General features: G+C 41.7%; 1 protein-coding gene across 1 annotated transcript; it reads left to right on the top strand.

Moving 5' to 3' along the window:
• Positions 1-805: 805 nt before the first annotated feature.
• Positions 806-16,123, top strand: WDR6 (WD repeat domain 6). Its single transcript, XM_044679817.1, has 4 exons — positions 806-893; positions 11,813-14,279; positions 15,205-15,291; positions 16,003-16,123. Exons 1-4 carry the CDS (start codon positions 806-808, stop codon positions 16,121-16,123), a joined length of 2,763 nt encoding a protein of 920 aa, XP_044535752.1.
• Positions 16,124-20,117: the final 3,994 nt, after the last annotated feature.

Here is a 20,117-nt window from a genome sequence, read left to right as displayed (position 1 = left end):
CGCCTTTCCTATGGGCAGAGCAGGCTCGTGTCCAGAAGTGACGAGTAACCCGGCTCTTTAAAGAAGTCTCGAGATGTTTTTTTGTTATTACGGTCGGTAGTTTCCAGTCTTGATCCACACCCCCAGCGAAGGAGACAGGGTTCTGGGTCCTGGGAATTCGATGGAAGGGCCACCTTATAGGCTCTTGGGAGGTTTGGGCACCTAGTCTAACGGCGGGAACGGTTAGTGACGAGCGGAGCCCTTGCCCCGCCTCCCCCCTAGGAAATCCACTGACACCGAGGATCTATGCAGGTCCCGTCTCCCCCCTCTCCTCGGTGCCTCCCACGCACCACGCCTTCACCCCTGGCCCCGAGGACCTTCTAAAAGGGCCAAATAAAAAAATTAAACATTCGCGTGACCCAGCCTGTTTCTGTAAAACTCGAGGGGGCGAGGTTCAAAGCACTACATAGTCTCATCCCTGTAAAGGAACTGGGAGCCGGTAGGGTCAAAGGAATGTGCAGCGGCCACGCCTCCCGCAGCTATTAAATGTTCCAAAGCAGCAGATTTGGGCTCATTGGCTTCCCGTAGGAACGGCCTTTCCCTGGACTATAATCACTCGTAGGATCGTTTTGAAATAAAGTGGACCAATGACTGCCAGCCTTGGAAGGTTTAGCCAGAGAAAGCGATAAATAACACGCTGCTCCATTGGTTGTGGTGTCGCCTCCCCTGCGCGTGCGAGGAAGGCGCCCTGTTAGGATCCTGCGTGCGTGCGTGCGTGCGTGCGTGCGTGCGTGCGTGCCGGTGTAGAGCGGTCTCTACCTTTATCATGGAACCTCCCGTGGGGAAGGCGCAGTCTCTGCTACTGCTCGCTCCAGTCACCGCCCTGCAGTGCGTGGGGGACCAAGTCCTGGCAGGTAAGGGTCCCTCTGCCCCCAACCGGTGCTGGGCGGGGCCTGAGGGCGCGCGCACGTGTGCAGACCCGGGAGAAGCCGAGAATCCTTCCTCTGCGGGACACAGCTGCATGGAAAAACCTCGCATAGTGCGCTTGGGCGAGTCGCTTCCCCAGCGACACCGCGCTTTCTTTTTGCCCCACAAGGTAGTGGAGTAGAATGCCTTGTGTAAAAGCCTAGTCTGGGATCAGCGAAGGTGATAGGAAGGGGCCTGGCCAGCTTTCTGAGCTCCGGCTAGAAACGGTACCTCCAGGACAGTAAACCGAGAAGCAGTTAACCAGGACCAGAGTGTGAGATGGAGGAACCAGCCCAGAAAAGAAGCAGAGAGTTAGTGACAAGCGAGCCTGGATAAGTCACTTCCCTTGGCCTTGCTTTCTCTTATCTCCTAACTGCAGGATTGGATGAGGTACCTGCTCTCTGAGCACCTGTGATCCCAAGACAGGAAAAGTTCTCCAACTAGGACGACAGACTCTGGGAGAAGCTAGCAGCACAGGAAAGCTGATGGCAACACTCTCACTCAGTTAGCCAAGTGCATCAGGCTTGTGGCTCTAACATTTTTTCTTGGCACATAAGAGGATAGTAGCATCTAGAGCTGAAAAGGACCATAGATATCATCAAATACATATTCTAGAGAAAGAGGACCTGTGAGGCCCAGAAAATAACTTTCTCAAGATCACACAGATAGTAAGAGGGGCCCAGTCTTTTTTGACTTGAGACCTAGTTCTTCCTTTACCTTGAGTTTGACAAGGTAGCTTCCTGGAAGGGGCATTTGGAACCCTGTACAAAACAGATAACGTTTGGGATCTTTGTAAAAAGCATACCTTGGCTTCCTGAAAATGCTGAAATAGAAAAACTCAGGGGAACCAGCTCTACCCTTTAATAAAGTAGAAATGCCGCCTACTCCCAACCCACCAAAATAGCTAAAGGCTGGTGCCTGTTGAACTGTTTTGTACCAAAATTTAAACCAACCCCTTTACCTCTTGCTCTTTTATCCAGCTTTTTCAGTAGTCCCTATGCCAAAAAAAACCCCTCTGCTCACAGGTTTAGAGTTTTATAACTACAGGCCTAAGTGACCAACACAGTCAAAGAAGTTAGCTATCTCGGGCCACCTTGCTACTTCAGTACTTTATACCACACTAGGGTAACTAGGCATCTCTTATGTTCTTAGCTCCAGAAATATTAGACTATCAGCATATCCATGGCTCCATGATTTAGTAACTACCAGGCCCATGGATAACTGGCCTCTAGCAACTGCGTGGTTGTTTATGCACACACAAAAATAGATTAGTGGAACAAAATTAAGATACCAGACCAACCAAATACAGTTAGTCACCAAACATTTTTTGAGCACTTGCTGTGTGCCAGGCATCTTACCAAACGCTGGAGTTGCAAAGAAAGGCAAAAAATAGTAATTGTCTTCAAGGAGTATACATTATAAAGGAAGAAACAATAGGTAAATAACTTGGTACATATAAGATAAACAGTCTCCCTTAAGGAGCTAAGGAGACTGGGAAAGGTCCTACCTGCAGAAGGTGAAATTTAAGCTGACACGTAAAGGAAGCCAGGGAAACTAAGGCAGAGGAAAGAGGGCAAGAACTTTTCAAGCCTGGGAGAAAGCCGGTGTGAACAGAGATCAGTGTGGCATATTCAAAAAACTATAAGTAGGCCAGTGTAGCCAGGTATGTAGAAGGGGATATAAAGGGCAAAAAGAATGGGAAAGTAAGAATGGTCCAAGTTCTAGGGAATTTTATTTATTTATTTATTCGTCGGTTTTTATTTTTTTTATTTATTTTTTTTCCCCAGAAAATTTTTCCATGGTTACATGATTCATGTTCTTTCTCTCCTCCCCCTAAAACCACCCTTCCCCCCTCCCCCACCAATGCACATTTCCATTGGGTTTTACATGTGTCACTGATCTAAGACCTATTTCCATATTATTGATATTTGCACTAGGGTTGGTCACTTAGAATCTACATTCCCCAGTCATATCTCCCATCATCCCATGTGATCAGGCAGTTGTTTTTCTTCTGTGTCTCTACTCCCACAGTTCTTCCTCTGGATGTGGATAGCGTTCTTCTTATAAGTCCCTCAGAATTATCCTGGGTCATTGCATTGCTGCTAGTACAGAAGTTGATTACATTCAATTTTACCACAGTGTATCAGTCTCTGTGTACAGTGTTCTTCTGGCTCTGCTCCTTTCACTCTGCATCAATCCCTGGAGGTCTTTTCAGTTCACATGGAATTCCTCCAGTTCATTATTCCTTTGAGCACAATAGTATTCCATCACCAACAGATACCACAATTTGTTCAGCCATTCTCCAATTGAAGGACATACCCTTGTTTTCCAGTTTTTTGCCAGTACAAAGAGTTCTGCTATAAATATTTTTGTAAATGTCTTTTTCCCTATGATCTCTTTGGGGTACAAACCCAGCAGTGGTATGGCTGGATCAAAAGGCAGATAGTCTTTTAGCACCCTTTGGGCATAGTTCCAAATTGCCATCCAGAATGGTTGGATCAATTCACAACTCCACCAGCAATGTCTTAAGGGATTTTAAATGCCATTTGGAGGACTTTATAAACTAATCCTGATGGTAATTAGGGGAGCATTGGAGCTCATTGAGCAGAGAAGCTGTTAGATTGTAAGCTCTGAGAGGGCAGGGGCTGTCTTTTGCCTCTTTTTTTATCCCCAGTACTTAGTATAGTGCCTAGCATACGGTAGGTGCTTAATAAATGCTTGTTGGTTGATTGAGAGGTAACATAGAAGAATCAAGTTGGCAGCCAAGAAAAGGTCTTTAAATTTGATAATCAAGAGATCATTGGTAACTAGAAAAGGCAGTTTCAGTTGAATCATGTCAAAAGCCAATTAAAGAAGGTTCAATCCTTTCTCAAGTTTAGCCATTATAAAGAAGTATGTTAAATAAAAGAAGAGGTGATGATTGGATCAAGTATTTTTGGTTGAGGTTTGGTCATATTTATAAGTAGCATAAAAAGGTCCATAGATAAAACACTTGAAGAGAAGAACTGGGGATGATAGTGGTGACAATTCATAGGGAGGGAATGTATTCATAGATTTATGTAGAGGGGTTTGTCTTGGCAATAAGAAATGCCACCTCTTCACCTGAGGTTGGAAAAAATGGCAAGGTGATGTCTGAGAGATGGGAGATAGGAAACCTTTTTTGTGAATGTTCTCTCTTTTTTTTTTGAGAGTGATGGTAAACTATGAGGTGAAGTCCTTGGAGAAATGAGAAGATTTGGAATAGCAACTATGGAGAGTGGGTTATTGAATTAATTAAGGAATATTTCCCTTGTTGTTGTCAGGAGGGACCTGTTGTAACCACCTATAACACCATTAAGTTCAGAAAAAAATTTATAGTGGGCTTTGTCAGCACAATTTTGTGATCTTCTTCAGCTCTTTACAGGAGCACATGAAGAAGAATGAAGGATGCAAATGGTGGAAGTAATCCAAGACTGGGACTTGGCAAGGCATAAGCTTTGAACAAGAAGGCAAAGGAATCAGTAGTTGGAGGAAAGCATAGAATTAGGTTGGTTTGTTAATTGGTTGAAGTAGGGAAGGGATGAGAGTATAGTCAGGGCAAGGACAGTAGCCTAGGGAAGAACCAAGGAGTGAAGGGAATGGAGGTCACAAAAAGGACAAAGAACAAGAATAGGAGTTAAGGCATAGGGAAAGGTGGAATGATAAAAGGTTATGATTAGATAAAGGAATTTCAGAGTGCACGAACATGTTAGTAGAACACTTGTGTGATGGAAAGGTCAAAGATGTAATTATCTTGGTGTATAACTGGTGTGGAGAGGAGGAATAGATCATTGGAATAGAATAAATTAAGGAACTGGCAAGTTAGAGTATTTGAGGGTATCAGTATTTGTAGATATCCTTTAGGCAAGAAATGGAGAGGAAAGAGTTGTGAGTTGGGCACTAAACTTTTTTTTTTTTAATCCTTACCTTCTGTCTTAGAATCAGTATTGTGTATTGGTTCCAAGGCAGAAGAATGGTAAGGGCTAGGCAATGGGGGTCAAATGACTTGTCAAGGGTCACGCAAATCTAGAATTCAGATTTGAACCCAAGACCTCCCACGTTTGGGCCTGGTTCCACTGAGCCATCTAGCTGCCTGAGGCACTAAACTTCTTAGGAAAGAAAGGAAACTGTCTTAGGGAGTGTCTAGATCAGGGGTCGGCAACCTTTTTGGCCATGAGAGCCATAAACGCCACATTTTTTAAAATGTAATTTCGTGAGAGCTGTACAGTGCTCACAGTGCGGCTCCTGTAACAGGGCCTAAAAAAAATTGACTTTATGGCTCCTGCAGAAAGAGCCATATGTTGCCGACCCCTGCTCTAGATGATAGCTAGTAGGGTCTGGATTGGCTGATAAATTTGTGTAGTGGAAATGTCAAAGGGAGAAAAGGTTTCTGTTTGATAAACCTTTAGGAAATAAATTTTAGGGGAAGGACTTATTAGTTAATAAATGTACTTAAGAAAAGTGATTAGCGGTGTGGTGGGAAATAAATTTAGACTTTTTTCATGCAGTACTTATATCAAGACTGTTGGGAAATGAGGTAATGTATTTTAAAAGCTTTGTAAGCTTTAAAGTGCTATATAAATATTAATTATTTCATACTGCAGTGAATTTTCTAGCTGAATGACAAACATAAACTAAAAAGGGTGGGAAAATATAATTAATGAAGATGAGACATAGCTTTTTCATTATTAGATTAGTAGGATTAGTAGAAATAAAACAAATTGCTTAGTAATATAATTTCTACATAACTAGAAACATTGAGAAAATATCATATAAATTATGTAATTTTACAAATTATATAAAGGATGTTAGTGGAGTGTTAGTAATAATATTTCCCAATAAGACAGCAGAAACCAGTATAAGAGAAAATAAGTTTGCAGAAAACTAATGTAAAACTCAGTTTAGCCAAATCATCCTCAAATGGTTTAAAGGTGAAAAGTGTCAGAACACAAAAGCAAAAATCTGTTAACATTTCTATAGCAAACTATTTTCTTCAGGGATGATGAAACCTTCATATTTATACTCTTAATATCTCAGTGCCCCATGTGCCAAGTGAGTGAGTAGAAGTGGCTCTACAGAAGATTATTCAGAAGGTGGGAGAGCTACTGGATCAGAGGAAGGCAGTGCTGAAAGCAACATATGTCAGTGAGGATGTCAATTCTCAAGATAGTTGAAAAAGGGGGAAATACCAAAAGAATAGGAAAAAAGAAAGGATTGTAACTACTGACCCATCTGCCTATTTTATCATCTTTATAAATTCTTTATGAAAATTATGGACATGTCAAAAGTATGAAGATTTTCTTCTAACAAGTTGTTTTACATGTCTTTAAGATTGTGTCATTGTCATATAAGAGTCCTGATTAGTTCAGCTGGAGAGGTAACTTTGTTTAGTGATATTCTCTGATTATTAAGATAATCAAGGGATAAGACACACATGCTGCCCAGTGGGGTTTATCTCCACCTTGAAGAATGGCTGGCACAGAGTTCATAGGGAATAGTCATTCTTTATGGATCCTGAAGGCCTCCAAATTTGCCTGTTTACAAATGACATCATACTAATTGAATTAAGCCCCTGAACACTAGTGCCTCCTAAATAAGATTGACAGTCAGAATTCCTTTTTCTCTCAATTGCCCTGTCATTTAAAAAATGGAGTCGGTGAAGAATGCCTTTTTTATCCAGGCAGAAGATCATAAATGGCCTCAGAGACCTGAGGTCACCCAGCTAGTAAGTTTCAGGGTAACATTTGACCCTGCTTTTTGGCTACATCCATGCATCCACTCCATGATGCAATGCTCTTATATTGGTGGCCATGATAATGAAGTTTCATTCAACAAACATTAAGCTCCTTTTATATGTGAAGCATTCAGGATGCAAAAACAAAATAGCCCTGTTCTTAAGGGGGGAAGCAGGGGAAGAATATGTCAATAGAAAACTAAATACAACCTAGAGTTGGGATGGACATCTCCTTGAGTTTATCTAACAATATAAATATGTTAGATACCCCAGACATGAAGCCCAGCTGAGAACTAAAGGGGGGGGGGGAGCCAACTGTATTACATTCAGAAAATTCTGCCTCAATTTTAATAAGCCCAGCCCTAGAAACAAAAAAAAATCATCTTTTAATCATCAGTATTATTTTAGTGACCTTTTGTGTGAGTCATGGAATACCATGATTTCTAAAGAATCACAAAAATGATCATAGCTGTCTATTGAACTTAAATAGACTGTCAAATTACCAACAGTCACTTGCATGCAAGAAGGGATATCAAATGTAGCCAAGTAGTTCTTGACTGAAAAAAACAGGTAGACTGGTGGTGTAGAAAGATCAAGAGTAACTTGCAATGTACTGGCACTCACACAGTGTTTAAGAGGGGGAAAGAGAAAAAGGCCCCATCATGTGGGATAATAAAATTTGTGGACAAAAGTCACATGAATAGAGAAAATGTGGAGGGCTTGTCATCTGTGTCATTAAAAGGGGACTGCCACATCATTGGGGTTATAGATCTATTCAAGTATTGGACATAGGACATGAAAAATTAAAATGTATAAGGCACTTAAAAAAGGTTAACTCCTAGTCTCCAAGAGATAAATGACCAAAGGATATTAACAGATAATTGACAAATGATGAAACACAATTTGTTAATCATCTACTAATATAAGGAAAAATCATACAGTTTAGTTGGGTAGGATGGGGTGGGGGGACCAGCAAAACCAGAATTAGTACATACTAATTAAAATGATACAGAAAGAAAATAAAATGAATGGGAAAAACAAAGAAACCTGAAGGAAAATAACAGATTTTAATGATGATAACTGAATATATAGCATTTTGAGGTTTGCAAAGTATTACATATATTATCTCATTTGATCTTCAAAACCATGTGGCTAAGCACTGGACATTGTCATCATTTTACTGATGAAGAATCTGAGATTCAAATTAAGTGTAAATAGGCACACATTTTAATTGGTTATTTAACACTTTTTACTATTAAGTTTTATAATCTTTGTGAAAAGAATCTAAAATTGATAGGAAGGAAATTGAGCTCTAATACTGGCTAGCTCACTATGTAACTTTAGGTTACTTTACTTCTCTGTGATACAGTTATAGTTCTTGATCAGTAAAGTCTGCTAGTAATAATAACTACTCTATATGGCAGGTGATTAGGGCATTCATGATGCTAAATTGGGCTAGTTGATACAAAATATTAAAATTTTTATATAAACATAAGATGTTAATAAAGCAAACAAAGCAAGGTAAACCTGGGTTCAAATATAGCCTCAGATAGTTACTAGCTGCGTAACCCTGGGCCAGTCATTTGATGTTTGCTCCAATTTTCTTATCTGCAAAATGGGGATAATAATAGTACCTACCTCCCAGGTTTGTTGTGAGGACACAAATGAAATAATAGGGGGCAGCTGGGTAGCTCAGTGGGTTGAGAGCCAGGCCTAGAGACAGAAGGTCCTGGGTTCAAATATGGCCTCAGATACTTCCCAGCCATGTGACCCTGGGCAAGTCACTTGACCCCCATTGCCTACCCTTGCCACTCTTCTACCTTGGAGCCAATACACAGTATTGACTCCAAGATGGAAAGTAAGGGTTTAAAAAAAAAACAACAAGTGAAATAATATTTGTAAAAGACTTAGCACCATCACAGTAGGTGCTATGCCATTGTTAGCTATTATTATTAAAAACAGTTATGTTGTCTTGGTGAATAGTGGATTTGGAGTCAGAAGACCTAGTTTTAAAATCTCAGGTTGGCAATTCTACCAAATTCCTTATATGATACAAATATGGTGCTGGTACCTAAACCTGAAAAAGAAAAAGAAAACTATAGAGTAATCTTCTTGATTAATACCCATGCAAAAATCTTTGCAAGGGGATTATAGCAATATATTACATGGATCATATACCATGATCAGGAGGGTTTTATACCAGGAATGCAGGAATGGTTCAATATTAAGAAAACTATTAGCATAATTGACCATATCAGAAATAAAAGCAACAGAAACCATATGGTCATATATCAGTAGATGCAGAAAAAGCTACAAAAACATTCAAGAACACTGGAATAAATGGAACTTTCCTTAAAATTATAAATGATATCTCTCATTAGCAAGTATCATCTCTAATGGAGATAAATTGGAAGTTTTCCCAGTAAGGACTGGGGCAAAGCAAAAAAGGTGCCCATTATCACCATTGTTATTCAAGATTGTGCTGGAAATGCTTCCTCTAGCAATTAGAAGAAAAAGAAATCAAAGGAAATAGAATAGGCAATGAAGAAACAAAATTAGTAGTCTTTGCAGATACTTTAAAAAAAAAAGATACTTTGCAGTATACTTGAAAAAAATTCCAGTCAAGTAAAAAACTAATTGAAACAGCTAACATCTTTAGCAAAGTTGCAGAATATAAAATAAACATTCCTAAATCATTAGCATTTCTATATACCCCCAACAAAGTCCAGCAGCTAGAGCTAGAAAGAGAAATTCTATTCAAAATAATTGAAGATAATATAAAATACCCAGAAGTATATCTGCTAAAACAAACTCAATAACTATATGACCACAGTTACAAAACACATTACATACATAGAAAGTCAGACCTAAACAGTTGGAAAAATATTAATTGCTCGTGGATAGGCAGAGCCAATATAATAAAAATGGCAATTCTGCATAAATGAATTTACCTATTCAGTACCATACCAATCAAATTTCCTAAAAACTATTTCATAGAGCTAGAAAAATAATAATTCATCTGGAAGAACAAAAAGGTCAATAATATCAGGGGATTTAATAAAGAAAAAAATGTGAAGGAGAGAGGACTAACCATACCAGATCTCAAACTGTGCTATAAAGCAATAATCATCAAAATATTCAGGTACTGGCCAAGATACAGAATGGTAGACCAGTGGAGTAGATTATGTAATCAATACACACTAGTAAATGATCATAGTAACTTAGTATTGAGTAAACCCAAAGATGCAAGCTTTTGGGAGAAGAATTCATCATTTCACAAAAATTGCTGGGGAAAAAAAATTGCTAGGAAAATAGAATGGGAGAAACTGGGCACAGACCAACATCTCACACCATATACCAAGATAAAATAGAAAAATGATCTTGAAATAAAGGGTGATACCATCAACAAATTAAGGGAGCACAGAATAGTTTACCTGTCAGACCCATAAGAGAATTTATGACCAAATAAAACATAGAAAACATTACAAGAAGTAAAATGGATAATTTTTGTTAAATTAAAAAAGGTTTTGTACAAACAAAACCAATGCAGCCAAGATTGGAAGGGAAACAAATTTTTATAGCAAGTATTTCTGAAAAAGGCTCATTTCTCAAATATATAGAGAACTGAGGCACATATCTAAGAATACAAGTCATTTCTCAATTGATAAATGTTCAAAGGACATGAGCAGTCAGTTCTCAGATGAAGAAATCAAAAATATACAGTCATGAAAAAAAGTTCAAAATCACTATTGATTAGAGGAATGCAAATTTAAAACCACTGTGAGATATCACTTCACACCTATTGGATTGGCTAATATGACAAAAAAGAAAAAGATAAATGCTGGAGATGATTTGGGAAAATTGGAACACTGATAGACTATTGGTGGAAATATGAATTAATACAACCATTCTGGAGAGCAATTTGGAGCTGTGCCCAAAAGGTTACAAGACTGCAGACCCTTTGGTCCAGCAATACCACTACTAGGTTTATATCCCAAAGAGATCATACAGAAAAGAAAAGCACCTGTGTGTACAAAAATAGAGCAACTCTCTATAGAAGCAAAGACTTGGAAACTAAAGAGATATTCATCAATTGGGCAATGGCTGAATGAGTTATGGTATGTGCTTGTAATGGAATAATATTGTGTCATAAAAAATGAATAGGATTATTTCAGAAAAACTTGGAAAGACTTCTATGAACTGATACAAGGTGAAGTAAGCAGAACCAGGAGAATATGGTATACAGCAGCAGTTCCCAAACTTTTTTGGCCCACCGCCCCCTTTCCAGAAAAAATATTACTTAGCCCCTTGGAAATTAATTTTTTAAAAAATTTTAATAAATTTTAATTTTAAAAAATTTTAATAGTTCATAGGAAAGATAAATGCACCTGTGGCCATCACCGTCCTCTTGGATTGCTGCAGCACCCACCAGGGGGCAATAGCGCCCACTTTGGGAATCACTGGTATACAGTAATGGAAATATGATGATGATCAACTGTGAAGGATTAATTATCAGCAATACAAGGATCCAAGATAACCCCAAGGGTCTGATGATGAAAAGTGCTATCCACAGCCATAGAAGGAACTGTCAGAGTATGAAGCAGACCAAACCATGCCATTTCTTGCCTTATTTCTTCCTTCATGAGTTTTTTCTTATATGTGTGATATATGTCTTTCACAACACAACATGAGGAGAGGGGAAGTGTGTATTACATGACAACACTAGAATAGCCTGTATCAGATTGCTGCCTGGGGAGAGGGGAGGAGGAGGGAGGGAGAAAATCTGGATTGCAAAAGGTCAGAAAGCATTTGTTAAAAAGTTATTCATATATGTTAGTAAAAAAAATAATAAAAGGAAAGTTCATTAAAAAGAACAACAACAAAAAACCTCAGGTCACTTGCTACTCCTTTATGACCTTGATCAGTTAAACGCTCTGGACTTCCACAAAATGAGGAGATTGAAGATCTGACATCCCTTCTGCCTCTGAATGTACAATTCTAGAATAGGGTTTTATGAGCTCCACATTTCTTCTAAGGTCACATTAATAGGGATTCATCTTCCTCTGAATATACGTGATGGTAATCTTGGTTTTATTATACTATTTTGCAATCTAGGTGAAGGGCCTAACCTACTAATCTATTGCTTGGAATCTGGAGGGCAGCTTGTAGTGACCAAGTTTGTGCCAAGTGTTCTCAGTCATTATTACATCCATGGCATCAGGGAACTTCCGAGCCCATCCTCTACAAAGGCATCAGAGACAACCGTGGCTGTCTTTGGAAGCAAAGGCCTCCGTGTCCTGACATTGAGCTGGGGAGAGAAGGCAGTGAGTCTGACGTGGATGTCCCAGCTTTGTGAACTTCATGACTGGATCTGGGATCTTCACTGGGTCCAGGGCCCTGGAAAAGCCACTCTTGCCTTGGCCCTAGCCCTGGGACACAACTCAGTGGTCCTGTATGACCACATCCATCAGCAGACCTTGCAGGAGGTACACTGTGAAGAGACATGTATTATCTATTCTGCTTGCTTGGTGGGGAAGGACTGGCAGGAGCTGGTGCTGGTTGCCGGCACCGTCTTTAACCAGCTTGTGATTTGGCACCCAGCTGATTTCACTGGTGAGGAAAGAAGAGTCAAAGTAGAAAGAAGGATAAATGGGCATGATGGAGTCATCTTCAGTATCTGCTACCTGGAGAGTAAAGGCCTTTTAGCCTCGGCCTCTGATGACCGGAGCATTCGGGTCTGGAGAGTGGGGGACCTGAGGGCCCCTCTCAGCTTAGTTCAATGTATCCTAGTGTGTTACGGTCACCAGTCCAGGGTATGGTCCATCCAGCTCCTGGACAGTTATATCGTTAGCATTGGTGAGGATTCAGCTTGCATTGTATGGAATTACATTGGTGAAATAGTCCAGACCTTTAAAGGACACAAAGGTCGTAGCATCAGGGCTGTGGCTGTGCACCGGACACAAGCCTGGCTGGTCACAGGGGGGGCCGATTCAGGCATTAGACTTTGGCCCCTTCTAGGGAACGGGCTTCTGGGCAACAGTCTCTTGCCACTCAGTTTCAGCTCTTTTACAAAGAAGGGATCTCCAAAAGCTTTAACTTTAGTCAGTAGCTCATGGCTTCTTGTGATGACTGACATTGGAGCTGTTTATCTATATGACTTGACAATTAAACAGTGGAAGTTCATCCTGGATGATATCAATTACCAGTCCTACAATTTGCTGGATGCAGTTCAGCTGCCTGGTGGCAGTGTGATATGTGCACTGGGGAACTTGGAGGGTCACATTAAAATATTTCCCCTCCACTACCCACAAGAGGCAAAGGAACTGAAGATTTATAAGGGGAAGGTCCATGGACTGAGCTGGGTCACACGCCAGCCCCAGGATCCATTAAGGCATGATTCGTGTTGTGCCCTTTTTTTGTCTGGCCCAGATGGGGTCTTGTCATGGCTAGATGTCTCCTTCTGCCCTTTGGGAAGGGTAGACAAGGTGGTTGAGCGCCGGCGCTATGTTCTGCCCCTCTGCAAACAAAGGTGGCACACCTGCCTCACCTTCTTACCCCAAGGGGACTTCTTTGTGTGTGGTGACCGCAGGGGCTCTCTCCTATTGTTTTTTTGTGGAGCAGCCACTGTCAAACCAGGCAGGGAAGAGAGAGGAGAAAGGGAGAGAGGCAGCAGTACGGATGGGGACGAGTCTGACCATGGATCCGATCATTCTCTCTCCCCTGGGGAGGGAGCCCCTGTTGACCTTCTGTATGGGATTCATGGGAAACAAGGTGTTACCTCAGTGACCTACCACAAGGGCTACGTCTATAGTACAGGCAGGGATGGCTCCTTCCAACAGCTCAGTGTGCTGGGTCAGCGGCTCCAGCCACTGTGGAAACAGAAGCCCTGCAAAGGCATGGACTGGGTGGCTGGGCTCAGCTTTGCCCCTGATGGAAACCTGCTTGTCCTTGGCTTCCATTCTACTGACTTTGTTGTCTGGAGCCCAAGGACCCATGAGAAGCTTCACGTAGTGCCCTGTGGTGGAGGCCACCGTTCTTGGGGTTACACCAGCACTCCAGCCACCATGGTCTTTGCCTATATCAAGGCTGGGGATGTCATGGTGTATCAGGCCCAGGAGGGAGGCAGCAGCTGCCAAGCAGTCCTAAAGGAGTCCCTGCATGGCCGAGAGCTCACTTGTGTGAGGTATGTTGGAAGTGTGAAGTCTCAGGAGGGGAACACCATCACTGACATCCTGGTCACGAGTAGTGAAGACACAACAGTGAACATCCTGGCTTTTGTGGCTGCTTCCTCCACAGTCTTTTTGCTTGCCACTATCAATAACCACATTTCTAATGTTCGGACCCTGGCACTGTGGGAGGCGAACACTAACGGTGGAGAACCAGAGGCAAACCTCAGAACCCTCCTGTTCTCCGCTGGCAGCAGGGCTGAGATGCAGTGCTATCGACTCCTGGTCACGCCAGACCCCACCACCCCGGCAGGGCTTACTTGCCAGGTTACTCATCTGATTTCCCACCGGTTAGATGAGCACTGGGACCGCCAGAGGAACAAGCACAAGCTTATTAAGATGGACCCTGAAACCAGGTAACCTTTGTAAACTATATCACCTTGGGGAGTCATTTGGGGAGCTTGAGAAAGTGTGGCCCCTAGAGTTAGAGAGGGCCAACTCTTAGAAGCCCTGGTCTAATGAGTTCTTCTTTTCATTCAGCAAATAATTATCACACCTACTGATGCATAGCCCTGGCCTACGTTCTTTGGGAGATAACAAAATATCTGGTCCTGGTTGAGGAGAAAATATAGAGACAGTTAATTCTAGTACAAAGTGGAATGTAGTAATTGCCATTAATGTTGTATAGACTGGTCTGGGGGCTCAGAGGAGGGAGAGCGTGGGAAAAACTTCATGGAGGAGATATTCTAGGTGGAGGGGCAAAGACTTATCTTTCCCACCCCCACCCCCCCACCCCATGCTACAAGGATGATTTCTCTGCTTCTGGGAGAATAAAAGGGGCTGTTTGAAAATTAAGACTAATGTAAACAGAAAAATCGGTACAAATGTCTTAAAAGAATGCATGCGTGAGATTTCAGGAAATGAGCTAGGATGGTAGCAGTGAGGGAAAGGGAAAGGAGAAAGGATGGATAGAGAATCAATAGGATATAGCAATTGGTTGGGAGCATGAAGTGGACAGGGATGAGCCAAGTGTATCCCCAGGCTTCCCAATTTGGGAACTCCTGATCTCATGAGGGGACAGTCTCTCCTTTTAGAGATGTTTCTGTCCTGTTAAGGGGTTGAGATAAATTTGAATAGGGAAAAAAATCTAACATTTAACAAAAGTCTTTTTGAGCAGTTGCCATATGGCTAATGTGTCTCTACTGAGTCATGCTAAAGCTATCGCTATATCTAAGTTATATAACTCTAACTAGAGAGGAATTGAATAGCCTTAGTTCCTAAGAGCCCATTGGGTAGTGATTATTCCTTCACTGGCATTAATAGTTTTGTCTCTGACCTCAGGTACATGTCCATTGTTGTGGTGACCAGTCCTCAGCAATCTGGGCTCAGCCTTGTCCTGGCTGCAGCCTGTAGTGATGGATCTGTGAAGTGAGTAGCACATTCTGTTTTAGGGACCACTTCCCATGGTGTTGCTGGTTCTGGGTGTGGGGGGGAACATTAAAGAAGCTTCAGAGGGAGATGGAGATAGGGACAGGACAGGGAAAGAATACTTCTCTGCTAGAGAAACTTGTAGGAGAGGTCACATAAATGACAGGCCTTTCACACTTTTTTCACTTACTTTCGAATGAGACTATAGTCCAGAAAATGTAATTAGGAAGTTCTCACTTATCTGCATGTACATTATCATTTAGAAATGCAGATTTATAATACTGGGCCAGTTTCCCCACAGTGCCAAATAGGAATAATGTATTACAGTATTGCATTATATCAAACAAAACCGGAGAGGAAGAGAGAACAAAGCTAATCATGATAGTAACACTTATGTAGCTCTTAAAGTGTCCAAAGCATTTTACATATTGTATTTTCATTTGATCCTTCACCAGCCATGGCAGGCATCTGTGGTAGGTGTTATTTCCATTTCCCAGAAGAGGAAAACAAGGCTTGGTAAGGCTAAATGAACTGCCTGTGGTTACATAATGTCAGAATCTCAGTATTCATCACATCCCTCAAAAGTGAGAAGATGCACATATTTGCACAGCAAATTCCAGATCAGAAATCATTTGGGCATAAACTTCATTGTCACAGTCCCATCGAGAGATAACTGTGTAGTCTTGATTTCGTCCTGTTGTTTTCTTCAAGGCTCTTTCTGGTGGATGAATTGGCTCGGAAACTACAGCTCTTAGCAGAATCCTTTTACCATCAACGCTGTGTCCTGAAGGTCCAGACATTTACATATGAGGCAGGGACTAGAACAAGGTGAGTCAAGCCTTGGGCCTCTGTAGGAGACTGTTTCAAGATTCTGTCCCTTATACCATTCTGAGCATTTGGCCTGAACAACCAAAGAAGTCTCTTAATCACACAGAGCTGTCATTAGCCAGCAAAGATGCTGACAGGCTTGAGAAAGATACAGGGATGGGAGAGGAAGGAGGAGGCGTACACGCTGGAGGCTGTGGTCCGCAAATGTGTGCATGTGTCTGGAGTTCAGTCAGCTCGTTGAGCCAGTTATTCCCTGTTCTCAGTAGCCCCGATACCCCTGACAGCCAAGTTTGAAAACTTGAGCCTGTATTCTGTTTCCTATTAGGGTAGCAGGTTGGGCCAAACGAGAAAACCAGCAGTAACCCCACTCCAATTAGATTTCCTCACCACCAGCTCATGAAACGAGTTTCATGAAAATCTTGCTAAAAATAATGGGCGAGAGGGTGGAATTCTCTTCTTGATGCCCTGGAAAGTGTCTCGTGAGGCAGCTGGACCCCTTTTGTCCAGCAGCATCTGAAAATGCTTCCCCCTTCACAGAAGTGTAGTCCTGTGTAGTGCGGCCACAGACGGAAGCATTGCATTGTGGGACATCACTGCTACCTTGGACCGTGGCCTTGGGGTCATGAAATCACCAGGAAGAACCCAGCTCCCCTGTGGTAAGCGTTGCTCTGTTTCCCTCACTCACGACTTTCTCAGTCCCGGGGTTCTCCTTTCCTTCCGAATAGTCATTAGTCTTTTTTAGTAACTCATTCCTTTTATTAGATTCCTTTATCTTTGATAGGGTTTTTGCTTTCTCTAGATCTTGGACGTCCCTCTCTGACCATCCAAGCACACAGCTGTGGGGTGAACAGTCTCCACATCAGAGAGATTCGTGCAGGGCAGTATCTTGTGGCCAGCGGCAGTGATGATGGCTCCATCCACGTCTGCCTGGTTGCTGTGGAAATGCCCCTCCTTCCACAAGGCTCTTCACAAGAGCCCCGAGAGCTCACCCCAAAGAGCTGCTTGCATGCGATGCAGAAGTTTTCTGTGGTTTCTGCTCATGCCGCCCACGTGACAGGACTGAGGCTCCTGAGGCCAGACCTCTTGGTCTCTGCCTCCGTCGACCAGCGCCTGACGTTTTGGAGCTTGGGGCCTTCTGGCCTAGCTTTTGTGAGCAGCAGAGTGTGCCATGTGGCAGATGTGTCTGACATTGACTGCTGGGCCAGTGAGCCAGGCAAAAGCTTTCTCTGTGCCCTCTCTGGACAGGGCTTGGAAATCATCCTTTGGACAGAGTGAGCAGTACTCTGGAAACAGCCAGGAAATCCAGTCTAGGGCTGGACTGCAGGGAGATGTCGCCGGCAATACTAGTTCTGGTTCTGTCCCTACCCCAGGCAACTTGTCAAATACCTGACCCTGCTCAGTGAAGGAATAAAGAAACTAAAAGTGAGCCTGCCACCTGAGAACCTTATTTCATGGAGAGAACAAAGGACTTGGAGGAGGTTGGAACATAAGGTAAGGAGGAGTGGATCTGAGAGGCTATAGCAAGCTATATCCTCCTGCATGGCAGCAAGACTGAGACCTCCAGTCTAGACAGACAGACAGTGCAGTGAACAAATGCATTCCTCTGATTCTGGGTCTTCTGGGTCATCAGTCAGTAAACAGTAATGTGGAGGATCTGGGAGGATCTCTAACGGTTGGCTCTCTCCCATCAGAGAGAGGGCAGCCTCCTGGGCAAAGGGTGCTGAAGAATTTCTGGAGGACATGAAGGTGCTTTATATGGTATGGATTAAAATTCCGGAATTTGTTTTTGAGATGCCTTCTTTGATATATAAACAGGCTCTGGGTAGGTTTGGGAAATTTCCTGTATCACAAAATGGTTCTCTAGAGAGGTTCACATTTCTGAATCAATTTAAGATTTACAAAGCAGGAGTCCAAAGAGCACTTTTCTTACTGTGCAGATGAGGAAACAAGTTAAAAAGCTGAAGTGACTTGCCTGAACTGTCAGAGCTGAGATGTGAACCCAAGTTTCTCCTGGCTCCAAGTCCAAACTTTTCTCCACTGGAAATAAAGGATATTTAGGAGTCGGATTGCCCCTCTATTATTGCCATTGATCCGGGCTAATCCCATCCGGCATTTGACATCAGAAGCTATGGATTTTCTCCTTGCTTGGGTCACTGTCCTACCATCTCTCCTATATCTTTGGGCACCATATTACTTGCCTTTCCCCAATTTTCATTTTGCATTGTAATCTCCTTACTTGCTTTCCCACCCTCCTTCATTTAATACAGCTTTTTCTTTTTTTTTTTTTTTTTTTTTTAATTTTTATTTTTAGAAAAAATTTCCATGGTTACATAAGTCATGTTTTTACTTTACCCTTTACCCCCATCCCCCAACTCACCCCCTCTCCCCTCCGTAGCTAATTCACATTTCCACTGGTGTGGTCAGTCAAGACTTATTTACACATTATTGATAGTTACATGGGTGTTCATGTTCTCATCAACCCAAGTGTCCACGCAGTTGTTTTTCTTCTGTTTTTACTCCTGCAGTTCTTCCTCTGAATGTGGGTAGCGTTCCTTTCCATAAATCTCTCCAAATTGTCTTGGGTCATTGCATTGCTGCTAGTACACAAGTCCATTACATTCGATTTTGCCATAATATATCAGTCTCTGTGTACAATGTTCTTCTGGCTCTGCTTCTTTCACTCTGCATCAATTCCTGGAGGTCTTTCCAGTTCACATGGAATTCCTCCAGTTTATTATTCCTTTGAGCACAATAGTATTCCATCACCAGCATATACCACAATTTGTTCAGCCATTCCTTTTCCAGTTTTTTGCCACCACAAAGAGCGCAACTATAAATATTTTTGTGCAAGTCTGTTTATCTATGATCTCTTTGGGGTACAATCCCAGCAATGCTATGGCTGGATCAAAGGGCAGGCATTCTTTTATCGTTCTTTGGGCATAGTTCCAAATTGCCCTCCAGAATGGTTGGATCAGTTCACAACTCCACCAGCAATGCATTAATGTCCCAATATTGCCTCATCCCCTCCAGCATTCATTACTCTCCCGTTATCATTTTAGCCAATCTGCTAGGTGTGAGGTGGTACCTCAGAGTTGTTTTGATTTGCATTTCTCTAATTATTAGAGATTTAGAACACTTTCTCATGTGCTTATTGATACTTTTGATTTCTTTATCTGAAAATTGCCTATTCATGTCCCTTGCCCATTTATTAATTGGGGAATGGCTTGATTTTTTTATACAATTGATTTAGCTCCTTGTATATTTGAGTAATTAGACCTCTGTCAGAATTTTTTGTTATAAAGATTTTTTCCCAGTTTCTTGTTTCCCTTCTGATTTTGGTTACATTGTTTTCCCTTGTACAAAAACTTTTTAATTTAATATAATCAGAATTATTTATTTTACATTTTGTAATTTTCTCTAACTCTTGTTTGGTTTTAAAATCTTTCCTTTCCCAGAGATCTGACAAGTATACTATTCTGTGTTCACCTAATTTACTTATAGTTTCCTTCTTTATATTCAAGTCTTTCACCCATTCTGAATTTATCTTGGTGTAAGGTGTGAGATGTTGATCTAAATCTAATCTCTCCCATATTATTTTCCAATTTTCCCAGCAGTTTTTGTCAAATAGTGGATTTTTGTCCCAAAAGTTGGACTCTGGGTTTATCATAGACTGTCTTGCTGACATCACTCACCCCAAGTCTATTCCACTGAGCCTCCCTTCTATCTCTTAGCCAGTACCATATTGTTTTATGACTGCTGCTTTATAGTATAGCTTAATATCTGTTACTGCTAAGCCACCTTCCTTCACGTTTTTTTTTTCATTATTTCCCTTGATATTCTTGATCTTTTGTTCTTCCAAATAAACTTTGTTATAGTTTTTTCTAATGTAGTAAAAAATGTTTTTGGTAGTTTGATAGGTATGGCACTAAATACGGGACCCTTTCTCTCCATTCACACAACTACCAGCTTCCTTCCTTACCTAAACCTCTTGTCTAGAT

Source organism: Gracilinanus agilis, chromosome 1 (assembly GCF_016433145.1).
Source record: "Gracilinanus agilis isolate LMUSP501 chromosome 1, AgileGrace, whole genome shotgun sequence".
In the NCBI taxonomy this organism is placed as follows: domain Eukaryota; kingdom Metazoa; phylum Chordata; class Mammalia; order Didelphimorphia; family Didelphidae; genus Gracilinanus; species Gracilinanus agilis.
This window is presented reverse-complemented; position numbering and strand designations above follow the sequence as displayed.